Below are 22,508 nucleotides of genomic sequence, written 5' to 3'. Positions count from 1 at the left end.
GGTTGTATGTGGAGATTCTGAAGTACAATTTTTGAATAACAAGATTTTAAATTATGATTACTATGCTTGGGAAAATCCTGAGGTAGTATGCATGTATGTATGTATGTATGTATGTATATATGTATGTAAGTATGTATGTATGTATTGAGACAGGGTCTCACTCTGTCATCCAAGCTGGAGTGTAGTGGCATGATCACAGCTCACTGCAGCCTCGATCTCCTGGGCTCAAGCAATCCTCCACCTCAGCCTCTTGAGTAGCTGGGATTATAGGTGTGCACCACCACGCCCAGCTAATTATTTTTTATTTTTTGTAGAGACAAATTTCCAGTATGTTGCCTAGGCTGGTCTTGAACTCTTGGGCTCAAATGATCTTCCTGCCTTAGCCTCCTAAAGTGTTGGGATTATGGGGTAAGCCTCTGCTCTCGGCCAGACATTCTTATTTGGCTGAAGCGGGTTGCAGATATCAGTATTTTTTTTTTTTTTTAAGATTTCCCTAGTGATTTTAATAGGCAGAAGATTGGGATCCAATGCTTTGTGCCAGTCTCGATTCTCACCTTAGTCTGGGCATGTTCCTGCCTTATAAAAAGCAGAGTTCTTAGAAATACCATTTGACTCAGCAATCCCATTACTGGGTATATACCCAAAGGATTATAAATCATTCTACCACAAAGACACATGCACACGTATGCTTATTGCAGCACTGTTCACAATAACAAAGGCTTGGAACCAACCCAAATGCCCACATGTGGCACATATATACCATGGAATACTATGCAGTTGTAAAAAAGGATGAGTTCATATCCTTTGCAGGGACGTGGTTAAATCTGGAAATCATCATTCTCATCAAACTAACACAAGAAAAGAAAACCAAACACCGCACTTTCTCACCCATTAGTGGGAGCTGAACAATGAGAACATATGAACACAGGGAGGGGAACATCACACACCAGGGCCTGTTGCGGGGTAGGGGGCCTGGGGGAGGGATAGCCTTAGGAGCAATACCTAATGTAGATCACGGGTTGATGGGTGCAGCAAACCACCATGGCACGTGTATACCTGTGTAACCTGCACATTCTGCACTTGCACCCCAGAACTTAAAGTATAATTAAAACAAACAAACAAACAACAAACAACAACAAAAAAAGAAGAGTTCTCCAGAAAGCGGAGGTTTCAGTAAGCTGTGATAGTGCCATTGCACTCTAGCCTAGGTGACAGAGAAAGACTAAAAAAAAAAAACAGAGTTCTCTTAGCAAGGCAGAGTAGGCAGTCCCCATGGCCCACAGTGTCTAGAAGAGGGCCTTATAGAAGTAGATGTAGAAAACCATCTTCTCAAAGAGAACATGGCTAAATTCTATAGGAGATAACGTTCACTGAGTTCCCTTCGTGAACTTAATTCAATCCACAGGCATCGGTTGAATTGATACTACAGCGTGTGCAAGATCTCGCATTGAGTGCTATACGAAGTAAGAATTACAGGCAAAGCACAATTTTCTTTACTTTGCGGGCCAACTTCCTGATAACAACTCCCTCACTCAGTCCGTGGCATGAGTATGTCTTCAGCATCTAGTTACTGAGCTCCTTAAGCAAGGCAGCATATTAGACTTTGGGCTTAAGCAGGGAACAAAGCAAGCAGAGCTCCACCCAGCTGGAACTGACACTGGAGAGTATGCTTGTGCTTCAGACATTGAAGGCAATATAAAGAAATAGGAGTTACTGTCTCCTCTTTCCATGAATTAACAATGACCTGTTCACTTTTTGTCTTTTTTTTTTTTTTTTTTATGAGACAGGGTCTTGCTCTGTCATCCAGGCTGAAGTGTAGTGATGCCATCTCGGCTCACTGCAACCTCCACCTCCTGGACTCAAGTGATCCTCTCACCTCAGCCTTCCGAGTAGTTGTGATCATAGGTGTGAGCCACAATTTCTGTATTTTTCATAGATATGGGGTTTTGCCATGTTGCCCAGGTTGGTCTTAAACTCCTGAGCTCAAAGCGATCCACCTGCCTCAGCCTCCCAAAGTGTTGGGCTTACAAGCATGCGCCACAGTGTCCGGCTCACCTCTTGTCTTTTTAAACTTAGTATTTAGGCTGGCGCTGTGGCTTATGTCTGTCATCTCAGCAATTTGGGAGGCTGAGGTGGGAGGATCTCTTGAGGTCAGGAGTTCAGGACTAGCCTGGGCAACATGGTGAGACTTTGTCTCTACAAAAAATTTTTAAAACTTGCCATGCAGGGTGGTGGTGTATCTGTAGTCCCAGCTACTCAGGAGGCTGAGGCAGGAGGATCACTTGAGACCAGGAAGTTGAGGCTGCAGTGAGCCATGATTGTGCCACTGCACTCCAACCTGGGAAACACAGTAAGACCTTGCCTCAAAACAAAACAAAAACAAAATTCCCCAAGCCCCCAAAATGTAATATTTATTAAGTACTTACGTGTGCTAGATAGACATTGGTAAACAGGTCTTGATCCAAATCATAAACCTTGTAGTCTACGTGTGGGGGGCAAGATACTGAAGAAATAAAAGACAAATCAATATATTTCAAAATCTGGCAAGTGCCATGAAGGAAAAGAATAGGCTCCTATGCAGGAATTACAGGGCAACGTAATTTAAAGAATGACAGGAAAAGCTGCTTAAAATTAAATGGAGACAAGTGTAACCTTCAGATCAGAACGTATTCCTTCAATTTAACTTCATCACCACCCTCTCTTCTAGCCAATTAGGCAAAATATATAACTGTTAGAAAGACCCATTGTCTTGTATGAGGTCCAGATAGGTTGACTGAGCTACTGAACGCAGAGAAGCCGCCCTCACCAGACCGCTGGGCAAGCAATCTGCCCACAGACGCCGTTGCTTTGTCTTGCTTCTTGTATTCTCCATTGCCTCCTAGAACTCCCTTTTGAAACTGCCCTGTAAACATCATAAAATTAACCAGGGAAGGAGAGAGGGGAGAAAGGAGAATAAGCCAAGCTTGCAGCATATTCAGCATGAACCATGAGGTCAGCTTGCTCTCTGGCCTGCTCCTTCATGGTCGTCTGGTGCCTAGTGTTCGAGAATCATGTAGACCTTAGATTACCATTTCCCTTAGCTGCTCTATAGATATCAACTTACATATTGTGAAAGATGAGTTTTCCCTTGAAAATAGTCCTTCAGGTCCTGCATACTGACCACACTACTGGCTCAGTTGGTCTGAAGGCCCCCATGAGGAGCTGACACCAAAGAACGTAGTTTTCACATCCTGATGGATCCATCCCCCTTATCCGACCCCAATTCTCCAGCCCTTCACTCTCCATGATCCCCTTAAAAATTCCAGTCTGGAACTTCTCTGGGAGATGGATTTGAGGGTTTCCTCACATCGTCTTGCTTGAAACCTGCAATAATTAATTAATTTTAAGAAACAGAGACAGGGTCTTTCTTGCTGTCACCCATGCTGGGATGCAGAGGTGCCATCACAGTTCACTGCAGCCTCCAACTCCTGGCTCAAGTGATTCTCCTGCTTCAGCCTCCCTAGTAGCTGGGACTATACCTATAGTCCTACCACCATGCCCAGCTAATTAAAATTTTTTTTCTATAGAGATGGGGGTCTCACCATGTTGTCCAAGCTGGTCTCAAACTCTTGGGCTCAAGTAATTCTTCACTTTAGCCTCCCAAAATGTGGAAATTACAGGTGTGAGCCAGTGCGCGCAGCCGACTACAGTCATTAAACTGGGTGTGGCATCTCTGCTGTCTCTGCGTAATTAGTCTGTTCCTGAAGCAGGCACATGAACCTGTTGGTCCTATAACACTTTCTCCATCTATATTAATACATTTCTCTTCCCTGTGCCATCTATCCCACTGCTTTTTGACCTTCCTCCCCGCTCCTCTCTCTTTTTAAAAAATTTTTTTCTTAAGTTATTGGGGAACAGGTGGTATTTGGTTACATGAGTAAGTTCTTTAGTGGAGATTTGTGAGATTTTGGTGCGCCCATCACCCAAGCAGTATATACTGCACCATATTTGTAGTCTTTTATCCCTCATCTCCCTTCTACTCTTACCTGCAAGTCCTCAAAGTCCACTATATCATTCTTATGCCTTTGCATCCTCATAGCTTAACTCCCACACATCAGTGAGAACATACGACGCTTGGTTTTCCATTCAAGACTTACTTCACTTAGAATAATAATCTCCAGGCTCATCCAGGTCACTGCAAATGCTGTTAATTAATTCCTTTTTATGGCTGACTAGTATTCCTTCATATACGTGTGTGTGTGTGTGTGTGTGTGTGTGTGTGTGTGTGTGTGTATGTGTGTGTGTGTATATATATATATATACACATATGAAGGAATAATATACATACACACACACACACACACACACACCACGGTTTCTTTATCTACTTGTTGATTGGTGGGCATTTGGGTTGGTTCCACAATTTTGCAGTTGCAAATTGTGCTGCTATAAACATGCATGTGCTAGCATGTTTTTTGAATAATGATTTGTTTTCCTCTGGGTAGATACCAGTAGTAGGATTGCTAGATCAAACGGTAGTTCTACTTTTAGCTCTCCCCCTCTTCTTTTGATAACAGGAATTACTCCTTAATGTGCTTCGTAGTACATTAAGGTGTTTAGATAAGTGAGTACTATATCACAGTATCACCAAATATAACAATCGAGGAACCCCTTTTAAAAACACAAGCATAAATATCAGCTATCTCTCAAGGGAGAAAAAAATAATCCTTACTCGTTCAGAGGCACAAATGATGTAACTAACTTTATTGTAAAGCTTTGCAACTCATACTGCAGGGCCTATGGAACAGCAGCATTGGTGCTACTTGGGAGCTTGTAGGAAATGCAGAATCTTGGGCCCCACGGAATCTATTGAATCAGAATATGCATAACAACAAGATCCCAAGTTGTTTAATAAATACATTAAAGTTTGAGGAACACTGATGTAGAGGATCTCAAAGCAGATAGCTGTGATAACTAATAATCTTTCTTCAACACCATTGATAATACAAATTTAACTTTCTTGGAAAAGCTATTTTTACTTTCTTAGTACTTTCTCTTCTACAAATATTCTCTAAGTTACGATTTTCAGTAGTTTAAAGGTTCTGTGTTCCTCTCTTGTTAGCACTTCTAGCAAATAATAGTATACATCTTTAAGGTTTATAAAAACATAACAGATGGGAGTTATCCACCACCTTTTAAGTAAGAGCCATACCATCACATTAAAATTAACCACTGCCTGCTCATGAAGACAGGTTTTATTATCTATTGATAAGGATATATGCATATCCACATACATGAATTTGATTTTAAATATTTAAATCAAGTGTTGGATTGATATCAAATAAGATTTATGACTGAGCACGATGGCTCACGCCTGTAATCCCAGCACTTTGGGAGGCCTGAGGCGGGCAGATCACTTGAGGTCAGGAGTCTGAGACCAGCCTGGGCAACATAGTGAAAACCCTTCTTCACAAAACACAAAACAAAACAGAAAAACAAAACTTAGCAGGACATGGTGGCACGTACCTGTAGTCACAGCTACCTGAGAGGCTGAGGTGGGAGGATTGCTTGGGCCCAGGAGGTCGACGCTGCAGCGGGCTGTGATCATGCCGCTGTACTCCAGCTTGGGCAACAGAGCGAGACTCTGTCTCAAAAAAAAAAAAAAAAAAAATTATAAGGTATATGTAGGATATAAAATGTCAGGATACAATAAAATCTGTGTATCCACTGTCCAGTTTAAGAATATTCTAACATGCCTTTAAAAATCCTGTATGTCCCTGCCAGACACCATCCCCTTCCTTCCCTGCTCCTCCAATCACTCCAGAATTGTATCATTCTCTCTTCTTTAGTTTTACATTTGTAATCCCAAACCACATATTATTTAATCTTAAAGGTTTTTGAACTTTTATATTAATAGGATCATACTGCATGTATTCTTTTGTGATTTACCTTTTTTATCTGACATCATTTTCCTGTCATTAATCTACATTGTTAGTATAGCAAAAATTTACTCATTTTCACTCTATTGGTATTCTATTGAATGGCTCTGTACCTTAGTCTATCCCTTCTACTATTATGAACATATGGGTTGTTTGCAGTTTTTTGTTATTACAAACAAAAGTACTGATGGGAGCTTTGATTCGACTTTGGATTAGGTTAGTGCAAAACTCATTGCAGTTTTTGCCATTACTTTTAACAGCAATGACTTTTGCACCAACCTAATACTAATTCATAATACATGAGTTTCTTTATGGCAGTGGTTCTTAATCCTCAGAGTACCAGAATTAGTGCAAAGTTTTTAAAAATCATAGATGCTTGGGCCCCGCACTGGACCAATTGAAATTTAATGTCTGTATGGGGCGCAGACACCTGTATTTATAAACACATAGGTTATTCTAATCTGTAAATCAGGATAGGAAGGGGATGGTATCTGGCAGGGACATGGGGATCTTAGAGACCTATTCCTTTGGGGCACATACCTAAGACTGGAATTGCTGAGTCATAAATGACATGCATCTTTACTAGATGATGTCAAATGGTTTAAGTGATTGTAGAAGCATTTGTGTTTTGGTGGCTTCACATTCTTTTAAATTCACATTTCCTTGGTAACAAGTAACGGTGAACACTTCATATGTTTATAGCCATTTTGTTTCTTTCTTCTGTGAAATGCCTGTGTTAAAGTTGTTTGGGTTTTTTTGTTCTATGTTTTTTTTTGAACTGATTTTTGGAAGCTTAAAAATAGGCTTTGGATGCTGATTGTTTTGTGACATGTGTTAGTTATATTTTCTCAATTTGTAGATTGTCATTTCACTTTCATCAAAAGATGACCATAAGTTCCTATTTTTAATATAGTCAAATCTGTTCATTTTTTCCAATTTGCAATTTTGTGTCTTTTTAAACAAAATTCTTCTGTCTTGGGGCAAAAATGATACTTTCTTACACTGTCTTTGAAAAGTTCCATAGTTTTTGCCTTTCACATTTAGGTATTCAGTCCACGTGGAATTCATTCTGAGTGTGGTGTGAGATAGGTGTTCAATTTTCACCTTTTCTCTTATGGACTACCAATGTCTCAGTACCACTTATTCCAAGTCTGTCACTTCCCCACTGACTTGCCATGCCATGCCACACAGGTAATATTAACAGAGTCCATATTTGTATGGCTCTGTTTCTGTGCTCTCAGTTTTGTTCCACTGGTCTATTTATCTTCGTACCAATAAAATGCTGCTTTAATTATAATTCTTGATAAGAAAACTCCTTCTACCTTCCAAGGAGAGTACTGGCTATTAGTCTTTTGATCTTCATATACATTTTGGAATCAGCTTGTCAAGTCCTACAGAAACAAAACCAAACAAAGACAGTTGTGATTTTGACTGGAACTGTGCTAAATCTTGAAACTTGAAAATAACTGCCAGCTGGCACAGTGGCTCACACCTGTAATCCTAGTGCTTTGGGAGGCTGAAGCAGAAGGATTACTTGAACCCAGGAGTTTGAGACCAGCCTGAGCAACATAGGGAGACCCCATTTCTACAAAAAATAAAATTAGCCAGATGTGGTGATGTGTATCCGTACACTCAGCTACTTGGAAGGCTGAGGTGGGAGGATCACTTGAGCCCAGGAGGTAGAGGCTGCAGTGAGCTGTCATCACACCACCGCATTCCAGCCTGGGTAACAGAGCAGAGATCCCCTCTCTCTACAAAAAAACAAAACAAAAACAAAAACAAAAACAAAAAAATGAGCAAGAACTGCCATTTCTACTTTAGTATGTGTTCATATCTGGAAACATGAATACTTCTTCACTTATTTTGATCTTCTTTAGTATCTTTCAGTAGTTATAATTTCTCCATAAAGGTCTTATACATCTTGTATTAGCTTGGGGCTGGAAGTCTCAGATCATGCATGCTGAGAACCAACATGGTCAGGTTCTGGTGAGGGCTTTCTTCCTGCTTTGCAGACAGCTGCCTTCTCATTGTGCCCTCCCATGGCGGAGGGAGAGCGAGCTCTGGTGTCTCTTCCTCTCCTTACAAGGGCATTGAGTCTAATTAAATCAGAGTTTCTACCCTTCTGACCTCATGTAATCTTAATCACCTTCTTAAAGTCCCTACCTTCAATATAGCCAATTGGGGGTTAGGGTATCAACATAAAATTTTAGCAGGGATTCAATTCAGGATATAGCCCATCTGTTGTTAGAATTAATTCTAAATACTAAACATCTTTGATGCTATTATTTTTTTTTAAGTGGCAATGTCTTGCTATGTTGCCCAGGATGGAGTACAGTGGCACAATCACAGCTCAAACTCTTGGGCTAGAGCAGTCCTCCTACCTCCACTTCTCAAGTGGCTTATAGTCATGTACCATCACACCTGGCTAATTTAGAAAATTATTTTTCTGTAGAGACAGGGTCTCACTGTGTTGCCCAGGGTAGTCTCAAATTCCTGGCCTCAGTCAGTCCTCCCTCCTTGGAGTCCCAGAGTGCTGGAATTACAGGCATGGGCCACTGCACTCAGCTTACTTTACTTATTATTAAACTTTTAAGTGTTTTGTGGTATGTAAACTTGCAATTAATTTTTGTATATGGGTTTTGTAAGGATTTGCTTTAATACAGAAGACAGCATATAACAGACTTTAAAATACTATCAAGTGTCAACTTTTTTGAAAATTTATTTCACATTTGTTATTACAGTCACATAATCCTCAAAAATTTAAGTTTACAAATAAAGGATCATCACATGAGCCCTCTCTTCCATATACACATTTGTTAGTGTGAAAAAACAATTTTGTATGGTATTTTAGTAGTTACATGATTAGCAAGCAACAGAGAAGCAGTGAAAGCTGAAGAACTCCAAATGCATTACTCATGGGACAACCACTCTCAAACACAGGCAGGTAGGCAATAAAGGAAAATTTCCCATCCAGTCACTGAGGAATGCTAAGGGCATTTTATGATGACATAAATGCTTAAGTTAGGACACAACCTACAGTGCAAATAAAACTGCTATATAGGTTGGTAATTCTGCACTTAAATATTTGTAGTATGGTACTACCCATTTATCTAACATTTAATAATACGTAAAATTGTAAGTCTGGGTTCTCTAAACAGTTGCTTGGTATTTTGGTATAGTGTCTGGTATACTCAAATGCTTCATTCACTTATCTTTCCTTCTTTCACAAGGTTTAGTGGGACTGTGCAATGCTGGAAAAATAATCCAGAATGTCCTGAATAGTGAATTCCATTGTAATACCAGATCCAGGATAGCAGCGAGCTATCAAACCTTCAAAGTGCTTATACTGGCGTATAAATTCATCTTGCATGGAGTGCCACACCACCTATTATTTAAAGAAAAAAAAGTCATTAGGCCATAAATGGAAATAATATGTAATCTAGTATGCAGAAATAATGTCAAGACATATTCTAAGACTTTGGATACTACCGTCGCTAAGAACATGCATTCTGGAGCCAGAATCCTTCTCACTTTTACTTACGAGATTTGTGACCTCCAGTATATGACATCACTGCTCTGTGCCTCAAGTTCCTCATCTATAAACCAAGATAATAATAAGATCTTCCTCATAATTTTGTGAGAATTAAATAAGAAATGTACACAAAGTGCTTAGAACCATGTTTGACACAAGTAAGCACTCATGACATTTTAGCTATTATCTTACATACTGCAATATCTAACACAGATGTGGATATGCACAATTACGCATAGAACTAACACTAGTGATTACATAAAATGTAATGCTTCAATTTCCCATAAAATTTAAAATTTTCTTTATCTAAAATTGTTGATGCAAAACATTGCTTGATGCCTTGGAGGACAGCAAAATGAGTCAGATCTATTATCTGCAATCAAGTGATTTACAATCTAACAGTGAAGACTAATATGCACACAACTATCAAGACACAATGTGATACGCACATTGACATAATAGCTTAAAAAGATTACATTAATTGAAGCTTACTCTTTATGAGCACAGTAAAAAGCACTTTAGGAATATAGTAGTATTCAGTCTCATGATGACTTGGTGAGAGTGGGTATTATGATCATCTTCCCTATTTGACAGCTGAGGAAATGCATTCTTCTAAATTTTTTTTTTTTTTGTAAACCTTCCATCTCATAAATCCCAAATTCCTGTCAACAATCACTATTTCCTAAGCAGTATTATGCTTTTTGCTTTTCATCGCTTAGCTCATATTATTTCTTTCTAGAATGCTACTCCCCTCATCCCTACTTTGCCTGTTAAAGTACATCTGACTTTCAGAGGTTAAAACAAACAATGCAATATCCCTCAGGAAGTCTTCCATGATGATGAAATCAGAACTACTTTAACTCATCTCTGGGCCTTTCAGTATGGTTTATAAAGAATAATGGCCTAATTTGACCTTTAAATCTGGCTCCACTGCCCATTAGTTATGGGAGCTTGGTCCTATTATTCTACCTCTCTAAGCTTCCTTCCTTTCTTCCTCCCTTCCCTACTTCCCTCCCTCCCTTCCTTCCTCCCTTCCCTACTTCCCTCCCTCCCTTCCTTCCTTACTTCCTCCTTCCCTCCCTCCCTCCTTCCCTTCCTTCCTTTCTCCTTCCCTCCCTCCCTCCCTCCTTCCTTTACCTCTCTAAGCCGACTTCCTCTCTCTCTCTCTCTCTTTCTCTCTTTCTTTCTTTCCTCTGTGGCCTAGGCTGGAGTGCAGTGGTACGATTATAGTTCACTGGAGCCTCAATCTCCTGGGCTACAGCGATCCTCCCACCTCAGCTTCTTGAGTAGCTGTGACTACAGGCACGTGCCACCATGTCCAGCTATTTTTTTACATTTTTAGTAGAGACAAGGTCTTGCTATGTTGCCCAATACAGTGCCTACTATATAAGAGAGGTATCATTTCCACTTTTCAAATAAGGAAACCGAGGCTCAGAGAGGTTAAGTAACTTGCAGCTTAATCTGGAGCCAGATTATCAACCCATTTCTAACTCCAACCAACCAACCAAAGAAAAACAAACTTAACGCCTCACCATAATAAAGTGGAAATGCAAAACAAGCAGAAATAGCCATACATGCTTATATAAACAGTATTCCTTTCTTCCGCATCATTCATTAACCTGGTCTGTACTTTAACAGAACTCTCCTTCTGTTCTAGATCTGTAGCATTTCTATAAAAATATTTAAAGAAAAGCAATATAGGTAAGGATCTTCAGGCCAGATGGTCAAAAGAACTATGAATACCTGAAGTAAGTTCTCTTCTTCACATAAATGTTTATCTACTTTTTTGTAGAGGTTGTCCAGACCCTTTTTCACTTCCTTTCCAGGGTACTCCTTAATGACTTTACGAAGTTCTTGTTTGTTAAATGCAAGTTGGTAGCTTACTTCCTCCTCTCTTATGCCCTGTGCCACACGAGCTTCAACGCCTTCAAAGAAATGCTTCAAGGAAATGAAAACAAACAATGGCTAACATTTACACTGAAAAAATCTTGTTTACAAAGTAGTGTATAATCACCATGCAAAAACCAGACAATGTGTGAAAGTATAAAGAATAAAATAACAATCACCTATTAACATTCCCCTGAGATAAGCGGTGTTAACACTTTGATTTCCTTCTAATCTTCTGATGCGTGAATACATATATGAGATTATAATTTCATGTCACATTTTACATTTATGTTTTTTCCTAAATATAAATTTTAATGGCTGCACACTATTTCCTACAATGACTGAACGACAATTATTATCCATCCCTCAGTACTAGATCCCACCCCCCACACCTTTTTTTTTTGGACTTGGTAAATCTAGTGAGGCTTTAGAAAATCTATTATAAATATATTTGAAATAAATATTTTTGCACTATTTACCTACCTTACTGATTAAATTTCCAGGACTGTAATTACTCTATTGAAGAGCGTAACTTTAAGTATTTGAAAGATTCTTCAGTATACATACAAACTGCTTCCTAGGAAAGCTCAATCAATTTATATTTCTGTCAACAGTATACGAGGTTGCTATTTCACTATACCATCATAAGCATTGTGGCATTATGACAATTTAAAACAATAGCTGCCAGAGTAAAAAAAGTTTATCATTTTATTTTCTAATTCTTTGGCTATAAATAAGGTTAACCTGCTTTCATACATTTAGTAGTGACTCAGGTCCCTTGCCCCGTTTAGAAATTGGGGTCTTAGTGCTTTTCTTACTGACTTTAATAAGATCTTTTATATTAAACATACTGATTATGTTATACTATTATAAATGTTATTCCCAGGTCTTCTTTTATATATATGCTTTTACCGAATGGCATACCTATATTTGAGCACAACACAAAGCTTTAATACTGACAAACTCAATTCCCTCTCATTACTTTTTAAAAAAACTTTCTTAGTGATTATTATTTGTTTATTCTTCATTAAATTATCATTCTTTGATAAGTTATTCTTAGTGCTTTAAAAATTTTGTTTCTACATAAGCTCTTAACTAGTAGACAGGAACTACACCGTTTCTACATAAGCTCTTAATTGGTAGACAGGAACTGCACAGTTTTGCTTTGAATCCTGCCACTTCATCAACACCAGTAATTTGAACATATCATATACATGATAATCTTGACTCTCTTCTCCATATCTCTTATTTATGTTTCAGGTCTTGTCGTACTGCCTAGTGCTTCAACAACAATGCTAAATAATACAGGATCTAACAATATTTCTGCTTTAAATTGATTTCAGAGGGAATGGCTCTAATGGTGCAGTTAAGTATCATGTAAGCTTTAGGCCTGAGGCAGATCTTTTATCCAATTAAAGAAGTATCTGTCTGTTCTTAAGTCTTAAAAGGAATTAGTTCTGCATTTGATTAAATGTCTTTCAAGTATTTTTTTTGAATTGCTGACAGCAGATACATATTTTTTATTTTACTCTTATTTCAAGCTAAGAACTTATAAAAGATGACTAATTATATTGTAGACAAAGTTAGTTTAAAAGGTTCATTTAAGCTTCTACTATGTTGTAAAGTTCCCTAAAATCATCATTTGTTAACTGTAATTAACAGACTTGCTCTGGGAAATGACTCAAGTCAAGAAAGAAAAAGAAGGGAAAGAAAAGTAAAAGGCAATGTATAAAGCAACTTTTGGTTATCTTTTATCTTGATAATATTTTTGAAATTTCCACCTAAACTAGACATTGTAAAGGTTGGTCATTTATAAAGTAAGAAATGGGACAGAGTAATGGCAAAGCCTGATCTAGGTTCATCCCCCAGCTTGGTAATTTATAAGCTATTAAAATGTTAGATAAGTTTTTTTAACTTTCAGTTTCTTCATTTGTGAAATGGGGATAATATTATCTCAGTTCACACATCACTGTTTATAAGAATTAACAGAAATACTGCATAATAGAATAGTATTAATAATTGGTAAAATTATCATTAAATATAGATTATGTATAAACATAATGCACAGATAAAAGAAATAAAACATGTAGCATCTAGCAGTGTCTAGCACTTTGGCAGCCTCAGTAACTGAGTCCCTCCTTCCTTACCCATCTGCACCAATACATGAGAAAATTTAAGAAAAATCTCTGTATGTAATTCATATGCAAACTTAGGTATATAAGTTCAAAAGCAAGAAAAAAAAAACTGAATGAAAATATATTTACATTTAGTTTTTCTAGAGGTTGTCCTAAAGAGTAAATGACATAAGCCTGAAGGTTATCTGTGTATTTTTGTTTGGCTTCTTTTTTTTCAGCTTCTAGGCATGAGATTTTCAATCGAGAAAGAGTGGCAAAAATATGGTGAAAGTTTTCCATCATAACCACATCCCTGGGGGTCTTCTGGCTTTCATTTGCTACTTTCTCCACTAAAACCAAAACAGAAAAAATTAAATAACATTTCTGAGTATGACGATATTTAGTTATAAACATTTATATGATTAATTTTTTTTCATTTTTAAGAATTAAGCATATTTCTGGACTGAATAAAATATATCACAATGGGGTTCTTCACATCTACCTGATCATAATAATGAGTCATCCTAAAACAGTCCCATATGTATATGGAAATTCATATATAATAAAAGTAGCTTTTCAAATCAATGGAGAAATGATGAATTATTCAAAATTTGCTAGGGCAACCAGCTGGACCATTTTAATATATGAAATTTAGGTTTCTACTTTACACCATGCAGCCAAATTCTGAATTGCTATATTATTTAAAATGTAAAAAGCAAACAATACAATCGTTAAGTACTAAAGAAAATATAGGTAATAAAAAAATAATAATTTTGTGACAATGTGACCTTTTTAAGGTCCAAAATTTAGAAGACTGTTAAAGGGAAAGATGAATAAACTGGACATAAAATTTGAAAAAAAAAAAAAAAAAAAAAAAAAAAAAACACCATACACTAAATCAATGAAATGCAAAATAAAATAGTGAGATAATTTATAGCCTATCAGGTTGACAAAGAATAAAAAGATTAGCAATACCTAGTAATATCCAGCATTGGTACAGCTGTAACACAACTGCTCATAGCACTAAACTGACATAAGCTTTCTGTATCACAATTTGGGAAAAGACTTGAGATACATAAACCCTTTGACCCAGTAATCCATTTCTAGTAATTTACCCTAAAGAATTTATTTGACAAGTATACAAAGACACATAAACTTAAAAAACCCTAACTGTTTACTAAGAGAAGACTTGGTTAAGTGGATAATGACATAAAGATGACTGTATAATCGTTAAAAATGATTATGGTTATCTATATTAACTGATGAGGAAAGATACTAAGATTATAGAGCCCAGCAGCTTCAAAAACAGTGTGTCAGGTATGATAACACTTTTATATTAAAGAAAACATACATACGTGCGCTCGCATGCACACACACAATGCACATACAGAGAAGAGAAAGGGAATTGAAAAGTTTGGAAGAATAAAAATTTAACATTATCTCTACACAATAAGATTAAAAATGATTTTTACTTTCTTTTTGGGGATAAATATTTATACTTCAGGTCTTGGACTGGCTAGTGCTTCAACAACAATGCTAAATAATAAAGGATCTAACAATATTTCGGCTTTAAATTGATTTCAGATGGAATGTCTCTACTGTTGCAGTTAAGTATCATGTAAGCTTTAGGCCTGAGATAGATCTTTTATCCAATTAAAGGAATATCTGTCTGTTCTTAAGTTTTCTAAGTTTTAGTTTCTTTATATATAAATTCATTCATTCATTTATTATTTATTTATTTATTTATTTATTTTTATTTATTTATTTTTTTGAGACGGAGTTTCGCTCTTGTTACCCAGGCTGGAGTGCAATGGCGCGATCTTGGCTCACCTCAACCTCCGCCTCCTGGGTTCAGGCAATTCTCCTGCCTCAGCCTCCTGAGTAGCTGGGATTACAGGCACGTGCCACCATGCCCAGCTAATTTTTTGTATTTTTAGTAGAGACGAAGTTTCACTATGTTAACCGGGATGGTCTCGATCTCTTGACCTCGTGATCCACCCGCCTCGGCCTCCCAAAGTGCTGGGATTACAGGCTTGAGCCACCACGCCCGGCCTATTATTTATTTTTAAGACATGGGTCTGGCTCTTTCACCCAGAGTGGAGTGCAGTAGCATGAATATAGCTCATGGCAGCCTTGACCTCCTAAGCTCTAATGATCCTCCTACCTCAGCCTCCTGTGTAGCTGAAACTCAGGTACATACCACCATGCCTGGCTAATTGCTTTGATTTTTTTTGTAGAGACAAGGCCTCACTATAATGCCCAGGCTGGTCTTAAACTTCCTGAGCTCAAGCGACCCTCCACCTGGTCCTTCCAAAGTGCTGAGATTACAGGTTGAGCCATTGTGCCTGGCCATATTTACTTTAGAATCAGATTTTAAAAAAACGCTACTTTGAATTTTAAAAGAAAAATCAAGGCTAGGCACGGTGGCTCAGGCCTATAATCCCAGCAATTTGAGAGGCCCAGGTGGGGAGATCACTTGAAGTCAGGAGTTTGAGACAAGTCTGGCTAACATAGTGAAATCCCATCTCTACTAAAAATACAAAAATTAGTCTGGTATGGTGAAGGCCGTGTATAATTCCAGCTACTTAGGAGGCTGAGGCAAAACAATTGCTTGAACCTGGGAGGTGAAGGGTGCAGTGAGCCCAGATTATGCCACTGCAGGCAAATCTGGGCAACAATTGGTGAGATTATTCCATTTCCTGTCAATTTTTTAGCTTTTACAATTCCTGAATACATGCAATCAGATCATTTATTTCAGATGAAATGACATGTCCAGACTTTTCTGTAACTTAGTTGTGGAACCTGACACAGGAAGAAAGAGAATTATAGTAGTTCAGCACTAATTTCTCTTGTATTTTAGCACTAATTTCCTTGTATAATAGATATGAAAAAATGAGGCCTAAAGAAGTAAATTGATCTGCTTAAAGTTACCATTTGTTGAAATACAAATGTAATCTGGAAGGTCATGTTTTTGTGTTTAAAAAAATGATTTTCTACAAAAAATTAGCAAGGTGTGGTGGTGTGCACCTATTGTCCCAGCTACTTGGGAGGCTCAGGTGGGAGGATCATTTGAGCCTGGGAGGTGAAGGTTGCAGTGAGCGAAGATCATACCACTGCACTCCAGCCTGGGTGACAGAGTGAGGCCCATCTTAAAAATAAAAAATAAAAAATAAAGATTTTCAATTTTGTATAAGAAGAAGCCCATATGAACCCTAAAATGTAAGTGGTTCCTGATGAATATTAGTAGGTTTTATGTACTCGTTATTTTTCAAATTTAAGAAATCTTTAATGTTAGAAAACCTAAAAAAGACTGTGAGATATACAAAAAAGACTGTGAGATTCTGTATATCTCACAGTCTTTTTTAGGTTATCTAACATTAAAGATGAAAAAGACTTAAGATATACAAAATAATGAACCTATCTGTTCCTGACTTCTGAGTTACCAGAAATAAAAACAATTAACTGTAACAATTCTTTAGAACATAACAAAAGCTTACCATTAACAAACACTCCTCTGATAAGTTTGGTGTATGCTTTATCTAGGTCTCCTCTACGCTCAGCATTTTTAAAGATTGATTCTGCAAGTCCAGCAAATTCTTCAAATTCAGCAACAAATGGAAGAATTCCAACTTTACTCTTCTTTGAGATCTTGACTTCTTCCATTTGCCTTATTTGGTTACTCTAAAGTTAGGCAGAAAGCAAGGGAGATAAGTAATCAAGCAACTTTAAAACTACATCTAATCATAAGAAAACATATAGATGTGGACATAGATGTATAGCTAGATATCATAGAGGCAGGATATTATGTAGTACCTAGAACACTTTGGATGCTTACTGATTGAAGGTGAATCACAACAAGGAAAACTAAGAAAAACTAACTCTATAGATAATAAAACAATTTTACACTAAGTTTAAGAAAATCAAAATAATACAAATTATTTAAAACCAATACAGCCTGGGCATGGTGGCTCATGCCTGTAATCCCAGCACTTTGGGAGGCCAAGAGTTCAAGACTAGCCTGGCCAATATAGTGAAACCTCATCTCTACAAAAAATACAAAAAAATTTAGCTGGGCATGGTGGTAGGTGCCTATAATCCCAGCTACTTGGGAGGCTGAGGAATGAGAAATGCTTGAACCCAGGAGGCAGAGAATGCAGTGAGCCGAGATTGCGCCACTGGACTCCAGCCTAGGCAACAGAGCAAGACTGTCTCAAAAAGTAAAAAAGAAAAAACAAAACAAAACAAAATAGAGTCAAGGCTTGTGAACTTCAAGTCTCTGTTCTAAGTAAAACAGTCAACACACATTTCTACCATTTATGAAAGATGAGTACAAGGCAACTGCTGATTTTAGGTTACATTAGAGCAGATTCCAGAGCACATATAGGATGTCTCCTGGTAACTTCTGGTTGGTGGCCAAGTGATCAAGTTTGAGAACCACAGTCATTTTCAATTTTCATCAGTCTAAAATTTCTCTCTGGATAGACAAATTCTCTATTTTGGGGGTATAGAAACATAGAGGGAGGATAAGAATTTCCATTTGGATTTGCATTATATAGCTTTCCATATATTTATTAGTCACTTATTCTTAGTTCCACAGAGTGCTCGTGCCTATGACAAAATGCGAAAGAAATGTTTCATACAGACAGAATCCTAGGTTCAAAACAATCCATGAATTCAATTATGTTCTATGGTTCTCAAGGGATCTAAATCTACTCAGTAAGAATGATTACACTGCCAAATACTTTTGTATTATTTCAACTTTCATCTAAAATTTCATTGTGTTGAGATTTGGGGAGTACAACTTGAAAACCATATAACATATGGATTAGAAAAATAATTATCTCTAGGCTTATGACATTAGTACAAGAAAATCCTATGAGAATAGTCAATTATTTCGTATTATCTTTACTAATGTTCCACTTCATCAGTATTAGTAACTGTGATGTGTAAAAATGGATGCAGTAGAGAAGGTGTTGGTAAGATTGCAGGCACTAGAACCAGACTATCTGGGTTTGAATACAAGACACGTCATTTTTTAACTGCGGACCTGGGGAAAGTAACTTTACCTCCCAAACAATCTACGTTATTAGGGGGCTGGGTTTAAGATGACACAGTGTGTGCAAAGTGCCCAGATTTGTGCCTGGTACACAGTAAGCACTCTTTTATAAATCCTTGTCTACTGACCTTATTGACCAGCATTCATAAATGAGAGATGAGATCTTATCAAAAATAAGATATTTATTGAGATAATAATTAAAATAAGATATAGAGAAGGATGACAGACAGAAGAAACCATCCTTTTCTTTAGTGGCAAACCTATGTCCTTTAGATATATAGGCGACTTAGGAGAAAATGTGAATTTATATATTTGTCTAGATTACTTTCACTAGTGCCATACCTTGAGAAGTGTTCATGAAGCATTTTTTTAATCTGGCCCAGCCCAATTCATACTTCCAAGTATAAAAAATGTAACGGATAGTAAGAAAGTTGTTAAATTTTTTTCTATTAGGAGAAAAATGATAATTGCTCAAAGTTATAACAATTTATTCTTAAAATAAAACAATACAATTATTATAACTACTAACCTATTAAAATAATCAAATCAGTTTTATTAGGATGTATTAAAAGAAGAATAACAATAAATCCAAGTGACAGTTTCAATTGCTTCATTAAATCAATGGTCACTGATTAGTAAACTGAGATGTCAGTTATCCAGTGGATTTTCTTTTTTTTTTTTGAGATGGAGTTTTCACTCTTGTCACCCAGGCTGGAGTGCAATGGCGCAATCGAGGCTCACTGTAACCTCTGCCTCACAGGTTCAAGCAATTCTCCTGCCTCAGCTTCTCGTGTAGCTGAGATTGCAGGCATAAGCCACCATGCTGGGCTAATTTTTATATTTTTAGTAGAGACAGGGTTTCACCATGTTGGCCAGGCTGGTCTTGAACTCCTGACCTCAGGTGATCTGCCCGCCTTGGCCTCCCAAAGTGCTGGCATTACAGGCGTGAGCCACTGTGCCCAGCCTCCAGTGGATCTCATGAGCAGCTGTTGCCACTGTGCCATCTATTCCAGAACTTGCTCCAAGATTCAGTGTGGAAGAGAAACTAGCTGGCATAGTGTCACCCAACTAACTCTGTTCATATAGATGGTTGCCATGTCCTGCTTTGAGGGACATAAACAATAGATCCCCCAACAGAAAGCTAGCGATCCCTCAATTTAAATACATTTATCTATATTTTGCAGTCACTAGGATGCTAAGGTATTTTTTAAAAAAAGAAAACTTACAATGCATTTGTCAAAGTTCCTTTTGACAGTCACCAAAACATTTCCCAATGTAGTACTTAGGAAAGAAGCAGGGTCCACATTTTGTGCAGTCCACACATGATGACTCATTTTGACTAGCATATAAAGAGAGTTAAAGCTATCAATTTTGTCTCCTAATGCAATTAGGTTGTTCAGCTCTGGCTCAATGCAGCGAAATATTTTAATCATCATTTGGCGGATCATATCTTTCCTGTTCAGAAAACAGACAAGATGTATAAAGTTACAGCAAGCTTCAGGTGGATTCACTTTTAACTTTAATCCACTGAGTATATACAAAAAGATTAAATTTCAATTAAAAATGTCTAAATAGCTGGGCATGGTAGCTCACGCCTATAATCCTAGCACCTTGGCAGGCTAAGGCAGGCAGATCACCTGAGGTCAGGAGTTTGAGACCAGCTTGGCCAACATGGTGAAACCCTGTCTCAACCAAATATACAAAAATTAGCCAGACGTGGTGGTGCATGTCTGTAATCCCAGCTACTTGGGAGGCTGAGTCAGGAATCGCTTGAAACCAGGAGGTGGAAGTTGCAGTGACCTGAGATGGCACCATTGCATTCCAGCCTGGGCAACAGAGGGAGACTCCACCTCAAAAAATAACAATAACAACAACAACAACAAAACAGATAAAAATGTCTAAATATGATTATAGCCGTTTTTGACATAATATTTTATTGGAGTTGGGTTTTATCATTTGAATTAGCTTTAATTTGTAAAAGTGGGTTATGAAATGTGCTTTGTGATTTCTAAGAAATACACTGCAATTCAAAGGCTTCCTCCTACCAGCAGACAACAGACTGACTTCATCTTTTGTGAGTCCTGGAGCAAGGGAGAGTTGAAGAGCCATAAAATAGGACCAATTTTAAATCAGTAAAACGTTTGATAGGACAATGGACATATATGCTGGTGCTATGAGTGCTGTCAGGCTGCTGAGAAACATCTGGACCCCTCAATGAGCAGCAATCCATGTTTTAAAGTTTTTTTTCTTTTTTCCAAAATAAACAATAGATAGTAACAAAGACATACTCAGATGAAACCGGCAGTGGTGTGCCACAATTATGTTGCCGTGATAATGTTCCTCCATCCAGGTCCTCTGCTTCAGCCTGTAAAAAGTATTCAGGCACTTTACGTAATAAAAGACAACAATTTGACTAGTATTTATAGAGCAAAAGCCTGCTCAATTTTAAAATTCTAGGAAAGAATACATTATGAAAAATAATGATTTTTAAAGGTAGCATTACTGATAAAGGTAGCTATATAATTTAGTATGCTGTTTAAGACTGTTCATGAGATACTCTGTTCTTAAATTTTATCCAAGAATGTGTGTGGGGTGAGAAGTTGTATTTGTATGTGTGCACCTGAGGGGAAGTAGGGAGGTGCAGGAAGCTGAACACAAGTGTACAGGAATGGGGGCAGCTCGACAGCAATAACCACAAAAATAGAAAACGTCCAAACCCAACTTTTAAAAGAGAACTTTAAAAATTAAGGAAATCTCATCGAGTATGCAAATAAAACTTCACTATTAAAAAAATACTATACAATTTTTTACAGAAGCCAATAAATAAACAAATTTACCACCATTACTACCATAACAATGAACATTCTAAACTATCTGTAATAATTTATCATTTATTTTAAGACTGCTGTTATATGTTGGTTTTCTGAACCATACAATTTTGAGATGCTAGTTTAAAACACACTTTATTTGCACTGTTTTTAAGTTCTTCAAAATTTTCAAGAAACTCTCTCCTCTTAATTCTCTTACATGTATGCTACCAGAAAGGCATGCTGAGTAGGCACTATGATATCCACTTTACAGAAGAGGAAACTGGAGATCAAATAACTGGCTCAAGATCTCATAGCTAGTTAGTAACAAAACCAAAAGGAAGACAGATCTAAGGCCTCATTTTATTTATCATTGCGATTATTTGCTATACCATAGTGTATACATTCAAACATCATTTTTTAAACTTATTTTTGTCTTGATGACTGCTAAAATGTTAAAATCGCTTTTTAAATAATGTTCTTTACAAACTGAACTCAGACATTCCTCCCCCCAACTAATTTAGAGAATATTTAGGCTTATCCATATTCTGAAATATTAAATTAGATGCCCAAACTTCAACTGTCACTGTTTTTATTATCTTGTGGTATGACAAAAATTCCTTACATCCTAAATCCTTACTGCATAAATCCTTACATCATAATTCTTTCCTTTTCTCTTCTCATAATAAAATTGTGACCACATGTTAATTAAGCTAATTATGTTACAGATCATAAATACTAGCCAAAATACAAGTGAGCCATACCATAGTTCCAGGCATACTTTGATGTTGCTGCAGTTTGAAAAATTTACTTATGAAGTCTTGTTCTGCCAGACATAGTGGCTCCAGTTCACTTAGTACCTGTTCAAAGATCTGAAGAAAAGCAAAGTGATTCTATAATGAAAGAACTTTTAAGCACCAAATGCTTAAAATAACACTCCACATTTAATTCTCTTTTCTGCATGGACCATGGATCCATAATCTCACTAATCTCTATCTATAAATTTATAATCTCAATGGAATCCTAAAGACTAACTCTTCCAAGATCAACAGGACAATGGTATTAACAAGGTATAACAAGGCCACAAAACATACCTAAAATAAAACTCAGTTATTCACTTCAGCTCTAGAAAGAGGAACACAAAGATCAACTTTTAAAACTATTTATGGCCGGGTGTGATGGCTCACACCTGTA

At 37.2% G+C, this 22,508-nt stretch overlaps 1 protein-coding gene across 10 annotated transcripts in view; it reads right to left on the bottom strand.

The window, feature by feature from the left end:
- Window positions 1-8,619: 8,619 nt before the first annotated feature.
- Window positions 8,620-22,508, bottom strand: part of EXOC1 (exocyst complex component 1) — a 52,008-nt gene continuing 38,119 nt past the window's right edge. For all 10 annotated transcript variants that reach the window (XM_003933608.4, XM_003933610.4, XM_003933609.4 and 7 more), the window contains 7 exons: window positions 22,079-22,186; window positions 20,796-20,872; window positions 19,734-19,962; window positions 16,949-17,132; window positions 13,602-13,801; window positions 11,194-11,388; window positions 8,620-9,303 (listed from right to left, as the gene is read on the bottom strand). In XM_003933608.4, the coding sequence (XP_003933657.1) occupies window positions 9,151-9,303; window positions 11,194-11,388; window positions 13,602-13,801; window positions 16,949-17,132; window positions 19,734-19,962; window positions 20,796-20,872; window positions 22,079-22,186 (1,146 nt within the window). In that variant the 3' untranslated portion in view covers window positions 8,620-9,150. The remainder of the gene's footprint in view (window positions 9,304-11,193; window positions 11,389-13,601; window positions 13,802-16,948; window positions 17,133-19,733; window positions 19,963-20,795; window positions 20,873-22,078; window positions 22,187-22,508) is intronic.

This window comes from Saimiri boliviensis, chromosome 3 (assembly GCF_048565385.1).
Source record: "Saimiri boliviensis isolate mSaiBol1 chromosome 3, mSaiBol1.pri, whole genome shotgun sequence".
Lineage (NCBI taxonomy): Eukaryota > Metazoa > Chordata > Mammalia > Primates > Cebidae > Saimiri > Saimiri boliviensis.
Note: the sequence above shows the minus strand (reverse complement) of the source record. Positions and strands in the feature narration are given on the sequence as shown.